The sequence below is a fragment of the Mauremys mutica genome, chromosome 5 (genome assembly GCF_020497125.1).
Source record: "Mauremys mutica isolate MM-2020 ecotype Southern chromosome 5, ASM2049712v1, whole genome shotgun sequence".
Classification (NCBI taxonomy): Eukaryota; Metazoa; Chordata; order Testudines; family Geoemydidae; genus Mauremys; species Mauremys mutica.
This window is the reverse complement of record NC_059076.1, coordinates 144,112,109-144,121,139: the sequence shown is the minus strand read 5'-3', so window position 1 is coordinate 144,121,139 and position 9,031 is coordinate 144,112,109. Positions and strand designations below refer to the sequence as shown.

Below are 9,031 nucleotides of genomic sequence, written 5' to 3'. Positions count from 1 at the left end.
GAAAGGGGGGGGCGTTGACTGGAGGCTGTGGGGTGCTGAGCAGGGGGCGCCCCACCCCCTTCAGCTGCTTGGGGGGGAGGGGGGAGGGCTCCCCCATGGAGGGGGGCTGAGCTGCCTCCCTCCCCCAGCTAGCTGGACCCAGGGAGGGCAGGTTGGGCTGGGCAGCTCTGGTTCCCATGGGCCACTGGCTGCTTGTGACCTCACAGCTGCCTGCAGGGCCCCAGCTCGCGGAGTGGGTGAGGCCAGCTGGGCCCAGTGAGCACCCTGCCCCCAGCAGGGCCGGTCCCGCCCCCGCCCCACTCCACCCCCTGCCCCAAATCAGAGACTGGCAACATTAAATACATTTTAATGCATATTAATGAGGCAGCTGCAGCCTCGGTTCCCTGCCCCCGACAGCCAGCCCCATGGGGGAGGGGCTGTGCACACCGCTGCAGGGGAGCTGGGCTGTTTTGGGGGGTGGGGGCATGGAGCCCATTCCAGCCCCAGGGGCTGGTTAGTGAAGAGAAGCCGGTAGAGCTGGAATTAGGGAAGCCCCAGGCCCATCCCCCTCCCCTTCAGCGTCACCTGTGCCAAAATAATTCCAGTTTTTTGTCCCGAAGCGCCCCCCCCCCCCCCGGGTTCAGCCTTTGCTCTGACGCCAGGCTGAGGACAGTTCAGCCGCCCGCCCCACCCCACGGGCCCAAGAGCCCACAGGCTGCCCCGCTCCCTGTGCTGTGTCTGCCTGGGGCCGGGGGTGAGCTCAGCACCTGTGGGGCAGGCCCTTGGCTCAGGGCTCAGCGCAGCCGGGGGAGCGAGCAGACCCCGGGCCCCAGGCTGGGGGCAGGGACGGTTGTTCCTAAGAGCCCTCCCCAGCAGATGCCAGGCAGCGCGCCAGGGATGCCCCGGGTGGGGACGAGGGGGCACGGGCTCTGCTGCGGTCTCCCCACAAGCCAGGCCCCGGTGGGGTCCCTTGGCCCTGCGAGAGCGACGGCCCCGGGGCGGGGGCTCAGCGGGAGGACGGGGTGGGGAGGTGCTGCTCAGGACGGAGAACTGACACCGCGACCCGGCCAAGGCTGCTGCCTGAGCAGGGGGGCCATGGGGCTGGCTGGGACCCCTGCCCGGGGCATCTCCCCCGTCCCCTCCAGTCCGGCTCCGGGCACCCCCTGCTGCTCAGACCTGGGACTGCAGACAGCTGCGGGGATCCCGGGTGGGGCGGCGGCCCTGGCGCTCCGACTCGGGGGTGGTGCTGCCGCTGCTGGAGGAGCTGGAGTGGGGGGGGCCGGCCAGCGGGCGCAGGGGGGCGGCGGGGCCCTTCCCCGCACGCCCCTTCAGCGTGCTGAGCCTGGCGTCCAGGGAGAGCGTGCGGGGCCGGCCCCACGCCGGGCGGGGGCGAGAGGGGCTGGCGCTGGCCGGCTCAGAAGTGATGCTGGCGTGGGACGCGCTGAGCAGGGGCCCCTCGAAGAGAGACAGCCATGGGGGGCAGCCCAGGTCCGGCCGCAGCTCCAGGGCCGTCACCCGCCGTGCCAGGATGTCCGTCACGGCCTCAATGTCGTCCACAGGCTCAATAGCTATGGGGCAAGGAGGTGGGGGGCAGGATAAACGTCTCCCAGAACCACCAGCTCACACCTGCCCCGCTCCCCGCAGCGCCCCCTGCTGGGAGAGGCCTGGGCTGGAGTAGCCGAGAGCTCCTCCCCCCCAGCCAGTGCTCCTGCCCCGCTCCTGCCCCACAGCGCCCCCTGCTGGGAGATGCTGGGGTAGCCGGGAGTTCCCCCCAGCCAGTGCTCCTGCACCACTCCCCCCCCCCACAGCGCCCCCTGCTGGGAGAGGCCGGGGCTGGAGTAGCCGAGAGCTCCCCCCACAGCCAGTGCTCCTGCCCCTCTCCCCCTCCCCCCACAGCGCCCCCTGCTGGGAGAGGCCTGGGCTGGAGTTGCCGAGAGCTCCTCCCCCCCAGCCAGTGCTCCTGCCCTGCTCCCCCCCCCACAGCGCCCCCTGCTGGGAGATGCTGGGGTAGCCGGGAGTTCCCCCCAGCCAGTGCTCCTGCACCAGTCCCCCCCCACAGTGCCCCCTGTTGGGAGAGGCCAGGGCTGGAGTAGCTGAGAGCTCCCCCCACATCCAGTGCTCCTGCCCCCCCCCACAGCGCCCCCTGCTGGGAGAGGCCAGGGTGGAGTAGCTGAGAGCTCCCCCTATAGCCAGGGCTCCTGCCCCCCCCACAGCGCCCCCTGCTGGGAGATGCTGGGGCTGCAGTAGCTGGGTGCTCCCCCTATAGCCAGGGCTCCTGCCCCACTCCCCCCCCCCAGCGCCCCCTGCTGGGAGATGCTGGGGCTGCAGTAGCTGGGTGCTCCCCCTATAGCCAGGGCTCCTGCCCCACTCCCCCCCCACAGCGCCCCCTGCTGGGAGAGGCCAGGGCTGGAGTAGCTGAGAGCTCCCCCCACATCCAGTGCTCCTGCCCCCCCCCAGCGCCCCCTGCTGGGAGATGCTGGGGCTGCAGTAGCTGGGTGCTCCCCCTATAGCCAGGGCTCCTGCCCCACTCCCCCCCCACAGCGCCCCCTGCTGGGAGAGGTCAGGGCTGGAGTAGCTGAGAGCTCCCCCCACATCCAGTGCTCCTGCCCCCCCCCAGCGCCTCCTGCTGGGAGATGCTGGGGCTGCAGTAGCTGGGTGCTCCCCCTACAGCCAGGGCTCCTGCCCCACTCCCCCCCCCACAGCGGCCCCTGCTGGGAGATGCTGGGGCTGCAGTAGCCCAGAGGCCCCGCCCCCCGACAGCACTCCTGCCCTGCTCCCTAGATGTGACCCTGGCTGGTCACTGCCCCAGGGGGAGACGGGGTGTCCCTGAGGCGCCAGGCATGTGGGGGCCAGTTTGGTCCTGGGTTTGTGGAGGGGGCACTACAGACAAAGGCCACTTGGAGTCTGGGCCTGCCTGTGCCAGGCCAGCTCCATGCGCCCCCCCGCCCCGTACGTCACCTGTCACTGTAATAGGAGGAGAGAAGCGCCCGGATCTCAGCGGAGACGGCGTTATCCTGGAGCAGGAGCCCCTCGCAGGCCGCGGGCGGCACCGCAGGGCCAGGGAGAGCTGGTGCCCGGGGGCAGCCCGGGGGGGGAGAGGCAGAAGAAGGGAAGGGGGGGCAGCGCCAGGAGGGGAGAGAAAGGGGAGTGGTTACAGAAACATACACCCAGGGGTGAGAGTCAGACAGGGGCAGCGAGTGGGGGGTCACCCCCCAGCAGCCGGGTTAGCAGAGAGCGGGCGAGGGCCCTGCAGACAGGAAGCCAGGACAGACAGACAGTGCCCAGACCCTGTGCCCAGAGAGACAGCCTGCCCCCCCCCCCCCGCCCAGCCCCAGGACGGGGAGCCCCTTCCCCCTTACCCATCTCGTGGTACAGGGAGCCCTGCTTGGCCAGCAGGGCTGGGGGCTTGCGTGGGGACGGCACCTCCATCTTCATGAGCTCATCGCAGCACTGCTTCCACTGGCCTGCAGGGAGGGGCGGGGCGGGGTCACTCCACAGCCCCCCAAGCAGCCGGGGGGGGGCTGTGCCCTGGAAATGCCAGCCGGGAAGGACGGACTTGCACTGCCCCCATGTGGCTGCTTTGTGTATTGACAGCAGCTGCACTGGGTGCCTCATCCCCCTCTGCCCCCTGGGCAGTGACTCCGGTGCCCTTTACCCACCGAGAGACGCTGGGGGCCTGCACCAGGGCACTCCGGCTGGCACAGCTGCCCGCCCCGGCTATGGCATGGCCTGACCGCACAGGATCAGCTGTTTGAGCTCAGAGCACAGCTCCCAGCCCCACTCGCTGCTCTGCTGTGTCGGCCTGGCTCTGCCCCCCAGTGGGCCTGGGCTCCCACTGGCTCCTGGGGTCTGGCCCTATTCCCAGGCCCAGAGTGCCCCTGCCCGGCCTCAGGCTGTACCCCCCCCCCCCCCAGGCTCCAGCTCTGCCCCACACACTCACTCAAGTCGTAGAAGTGCTGCCAGAAGGCCTCCATCCAGCGCTGCGTGTCGGCCCGGCTCTCCGCCAGCAGCGTGTGCGTCACCTCCTCCCCCCCGTAGCGGTTGGTCACCGACATGCTCTGCAGCTTGTTCCTGGGGTCCTTCTCCGTGGCCCGGATCCGCGTCTCCTGCCACAGCAGAGACCCCTCAGCCCGGAGCCCAGCCCCCCGCTTCCTGCCCCCCGACACAGCCCAGCCCCAGGCCCGACACCTCCCCCGCAGAGACCCCCCAGCCCAGCCCAGCCCCCAGCTTCCTGCCCCCCGACACAGCCCAGCCCCAGGCCCGACACCTCCCCCGCAGAGACCCCCCAGCCCAGCCCAGCCCCCAGCTTCCTGCCCCCCGACACAGCCCATCCCCAGGCCCGACACCTCCCCCGCAGAGACCCCCCAGCCCAGCCCCCAGCTTCCTGCCCCCCAACACAGCCCAGACCCAGGCCCGACACCTCCACCGCAGAGACCCCCCAGCCCAGCCCCCAGCTTCCTGCCCCCCAACACAGCCCAGCCCCAGGCCCGACACCTCCCCCGCAGAGACCCCCCAGCCCAGCCCCCAGCTTCCTGCCCCCCAACACAGCCCAGCCCCAGCCCTGACACCTCCCCCCGCAGAGACCCCCCAGCCCAGCCCAGCCCCCAGCTTCCTGCCCCCCCGACACAGCCCAGCCCCAGGCCCGACACCTCCCCCGCAGAGACCCCCCAGCCCAGCCCAGCCCCCAGCTTCCTGCCCCCCAACACAGCCCAGCCCCAGCCCTGACACCTCCCCCCGCAGAGACCCCCAGCCCAGCCCAGCCCCCAGCTTCCTGCCCCCCTACACAGCCCAGCCCCAGGCCCGACACCTCCCCTGCAGAGACCCCCCAGCCCAGCCCAGCCCCCAGCTTCCTGCCCCCCTACACAGCCCAGCCCCAGGCCCGACACCTCCCCCGCAGAGACCCCCCAGCCCAGCCCAGCCCCCAGCTTCCTGCCCCCCGACACAGCCCAGCCCCAGGCCCGACACCTCCCCCACAGAGACCCCCCAGCCCAGCCCCCAGCTTCCTGCCCCCCAACACAGCCCAGCCCCAGCCCTGACACCTCCCCCCGCAGAGACCCCCCAGCCCAGCCCAGCCCCCAGCTTCCTGCCCCCCCGACACAGCCCAGCCCCAGGCCCGACACCTCCCCCGCAGAGACCCCCCAGCCCAGCCCAGCCCCCAGCTTCCTGCCCCCCAACACAGCCCAGCCCCAGCCCTGACACCTCCCCCCGCTTAGTCCCCCCAGCCCTGCCCAGCCCCCAGCTTCCTGCCCCCCGACACAGCCCAGCCCCAGGCCCGACACCTCCCCTGCAGAGACCCCCCAGCCCAGCCCAGCCCCCAGCTTCCTGCCCCCCGACACAGCCCAGCCCCAGGCCCGACACCTCCCCCGCAGAGACCCCCCAGCCCAGCCCAGCCCCCAGCTTCCTGCCCCCCGACACAGCCCAGCCCCAGGCCCGACACCTCCCCCGCAGAGACCCCCCAGCCCAGCCCCCCGCTTCCTGCCCCCCAACACAGCCCAGCCCCAGGCCCGACACCTCCCCCGCAGAGACCCCCCAGCCCAGCCCCCAGCTTCCCCCCCACACAGCCCAGCCCCAGGCCCGACCCCTCCCCCCACAGAGACCCCCCAGCCCCCAGCTTCCTGCCCCCCGACACAGCCCAGCCCCAGGCCCGACACCGCCCCTGCAGAGACCCCCCAGCCCAGCCCAGCCCCGAGCTTCCTGCCTCCAGTCACAGCCCCTGCCCAGGCACGACACCTGCAGTGCAGCGACACCCCCGCCCAGCCCCCAGCTTCCTGCCCCCCAACACAGCCCAGCCCCAGGCCCGACACCTCCCCCCCCCAGAGACCCCCCAGCCCAGCCCCCAGCTTCCTGTCCCCCAACACAGCCCAGCCCCAGGCCCGACACCTCCCCTGCAGAGACCCCCCAGCCCAGCCCCCAGCTTCCTGCCCCCCAACACCCCTGCCCATGTCCCGACACCTCCCCCCCCCATAGACCCCCCAGCCCAGCCCCCAGCTTCCTGCCCCCCGACACAGCCCAGCCCCAGGCCCGACACCTCCCCCGCAGAGACCCCCCCAGCCCAGCCCCCAGCTTCCTGCCCCCCGACACAGCCCAGCCCCAGGCCCGACACCTCCCCCGCAGAGACCCCCCAGCCCAGCCCCCAGCTTCCTGCCCCCCGACACAGCCCAGCCCCAGCCCTGACACCTCCCCCCACAGAGACCCCCCAGCCCAGCCCCCAGCTTCCTGCCCCCCGACACAGCCCAGCCCCAGGCCCGACACCTCCCCCCACAGAGACCCCCCAGCCCCGACACCTCCCCCCGCAGACACCCCCCAGCCTTCCCCCCTCCGCTGCCCCGACAGCTCCCCCGCTGAGCCCAGCCCAGCAGGGAATCCAACCTCAGCCGTCCAAGCAGCAGGCCAGGGCAGGGGCCTGCAGTTGCAGGGCGCCAGGCCCAGGGAGTGAGCTGGGACCCCGAGGGGCCACACTGTACCCAGCCTCTCCGCGAGGGCGCCAGGCTCCGCAGGCAAGGGGCTGGGACCGGGGACGCGCTGCAGGGACCCACCCTGCCCCGATCTACCCTCAGCTGCCCCCGCCCCCTCCACTCACCTTGTTGATGGCGATGGTGAGTGCTGGCTCCAGCGGGGCCTCGGCGTCCTGGGGCCGGCGGTAGCAGAGGAGGTTGGAGCCCCGCAGCACGCAGAACAGCCGCGCCCAGCTCTGCTGCTCGCCCACCTGCTGCTGCAGCCGACAGGCCAGGCCCGGGTTACTGCAGGGCAGGGGACGTGCCCACAAGGGGGAAAACGGGCTCCTTCCCACCCCACGTCCAGCCCCAGTTGGCAGGGCCCCGCCTGATGGCTCCCAGCCTGCCTCACACACTGTCTCTGGGACGTGGAGACCTTCGCACTAGAGACTGCGCTGAGACCTGGCAAACTCAGTCACCCAGGGCTGGGAACGACCTCTGGTCACCCCGGAATCGCCGAGCTTCCAAGGCACGAGCCGATCCACCGTGCGCCCCTGCCTGGCCCAGGCTGAGCGCCCAGCCAGGGACACCGGGCTGGCTGGAGAGCGGGAGAAATAGACGGCCTGGCGGGGCGTAAAGAGCCACGTGATGGGAAAATCCACCAGGGCCCTGGGGAACATGAGGCTGGAATGGGGAACTCAGAGGGGAGAGGCCTCCATGTCCTCCCAAGTCAGCCCGTCCCTGTCCAGGAGCCGGATCAGGCCCGGCACCCCCTAGCGGAGAGAGGCCCCCATGTCCCATTCCTCACCCCCCAGCCAGCCCGTCCCCACCCAGGAGCCGGATCAGGCCCGGCCCCCCCAGCGGAGAGAGGCCCCGTGTCCAATGCCCTCCCCAGCACAGCCTCTCCAAGCTGGGATGCAAACTTACCTGCAATTTCAAGAAGCCGCACATCATCTGCTGGGCCATGCAGCTGGGCTGGGCAGCCAGGCGGCAGCACATGCTGCCATAGAGGGGCAGCCAGAAGGAGCTCTCCTCTGCCGGGGAGACAGGGCGTCAGCGGGGGTCTGTGGGGCGCAGCGAGGGGCCAAGCGGCCAGCAGAACTCTGCAGGTATCACCAGTGCTGCCAACCCCATTCCCTGCCTCCCTGCTCCCCCCCCCGCCGCCCCGGCCCCCCCCTCCCGGCACCCCCCCTCCCTGCACCCTCACCGTTGCTGGTGATGGCCAAGTCATGGGTGCGGAAGCTGTCCTGAACCTCGGCCAGGGAGAGCACGGTGTGGGCCAGCAGGTGGTACTTGGGGCCCCTGAAAGGGGGGAGAGAGGGTTAGGGTCCAGCGGGCCCCGGGGTGCACGGCAATGAAAGGGCGACGGGTACTCACGCCACGCTGGGGGCCGGCAGCAGGAGGGGGCTGCTCCCCCCATTACTCACGGGGCTCCCTGGGGCCCCGTCCAACGCCGCGCGCAGCCGCTTCCCGGAGGAGCGTCCCAGCGAGCTGCTCAGTTTGCTGGCCAGCTTCTTCGGGGTGCTACCGAGCGCAGAGTCCTCCTCCAGCCCCGCACTGTACAGCTCCACCTTCAGCTCGAAGTCCGGGCCCGCCTCCGTGCTGCCGGGGACAGAGCCATCAGAGCCCGGCAACCGTGGGGAGCGCCACGCCAGGCCACCCGAGCAGGGGCACGATCCCTGGGTGGGGGCTCCCGCTTACTCCAGTCCCACCTCTCCCAGCAGGGGGCGCTGTGGGGAGTGGGGCAGGATCGCTGGCTGCAGGGGCGGGCTCCCGGCTACCCCGACCTCTCCCAGCAGGGGGCGCTGTGTGGAGCGGGGCAGGATCACTGGCTGCAGGGGGATGGGGGGGCTCCCAGCTACCCTGACCTCTCCCAGCAGGGGGTGCTGTGTGGAGCGGGGCAGGATCAGTGGCTGCAGGGGTGGGCTCCCGGCTACCCCGACCTCTCCCAGCAGGGGGCGCTGTGTGGAGCGGGGCAGGATCACTGGCTGCAGGGGGACGGGGGGGCTCCCAGCTACCCTGACCTCTCCCAGCAGGGGGTGCTGTGTGGAGCGGGGCAGGATCAGTGGCTGCAGGGGTGGGCTCCCGGCTACCCTGACCTCTCCCAGCAGGGGGCGCTGTGTGGAGCGCGGCAGGATCGCTGGCTGCAGGGGGACCGGGGGCTCCCAGCTACCCCGACCTCTCCCAGCAGGGGGTGCTGTGTGGAGCGGGGCAGGATCAGTGGCTGCAGGGGCGGGCTCCCGGCTACCCCGACCTCTCCCAGCAGGGGGCGCTGTAAGCTGCAGGGAGGGGTGCTGGCTGTGGGGGAGGGGTAGCTACTGCACAGGGAAGCCCTGGGGCCGGTTACTCACAAGAGGACTCCGTTCTCGAAGCAGATGTCCGTGAGCGTCCGGTCCACCAGCACCATCTCGGTGTCATAGATCTCCACGCCGAGCTGCAGCAGGCAGAACACGGCACAGCGATGCAGGTCTGGGCAGGAGGGAACACGCCAGCGTCAGAGAGAACCCCACCCCTGCAGGGGGCCCGCAGGGCCCAGCCCCACCCCTCACACTCACCTCCCTTGTTTTTGAAATACTCCGTGTCCTTCCACATCAAGGGGATCCGGAGATCTGGGGAGG

At 71.6% G+C, this 9,031-nt stretch overlaps 1 protein-coding gene across 5 annotated transcripts in view; it reads right to left on the bottom strand.

The window, feature by feature from the left end:
• Positions 1–336: 336 nt before the first annotated feature.
• RTKN (rhotekin) overlaps positions 337–9,031 on the bottom strand; it is a 35,092-nt gene continuing 26,397 nt past the window's right edge. For 4 of the 5 annotated variants that reach the window (XM_045019918.1, XM_045019920.1, XM_045019919.1 and 1 more), the window contains 9 exons: positions 8,969–9,022; positions 8,765–8,882; positions 7,791–8,015; positions 7,621–7,715; positions 7,341–7,447; positions 6,560–6,691; positions 3,920–4,085; positions 3,339–3,443; positions 337–1,547 (listed from right to left, as the gene is read on the bottom strand). In XM_045019918.1, the coding sequence (XP_044875853.1) occupies positions 1,150–1,547; positions 3,339–3,443; positions 3,920–4,085; positions 6,560–6,691; positions 7,341–7,447; positions 7,621–7,715; positions 7,791–8,015; positions 8,765–8,882; positions 8,969–9,022 (1,400 nt within the window). In that variant the 3' untranslated portion in view covers positions 337–1,149. Of the gene's footprint in view, positions 1,548–2,937; positions 3,047–3,338; positions 3,444–3,919; positions 4,086–6,559; positions 6,692–7,340; positions 7,448–7,620; positions 7,716–7,790; positions 8,016–8,764; positions 8,883–8,968; positions 9,023–9,031 lie in introns of all 5 variants that reach the window. The other variant, XM_045019922.1, reaches the window with a different exon arrangement.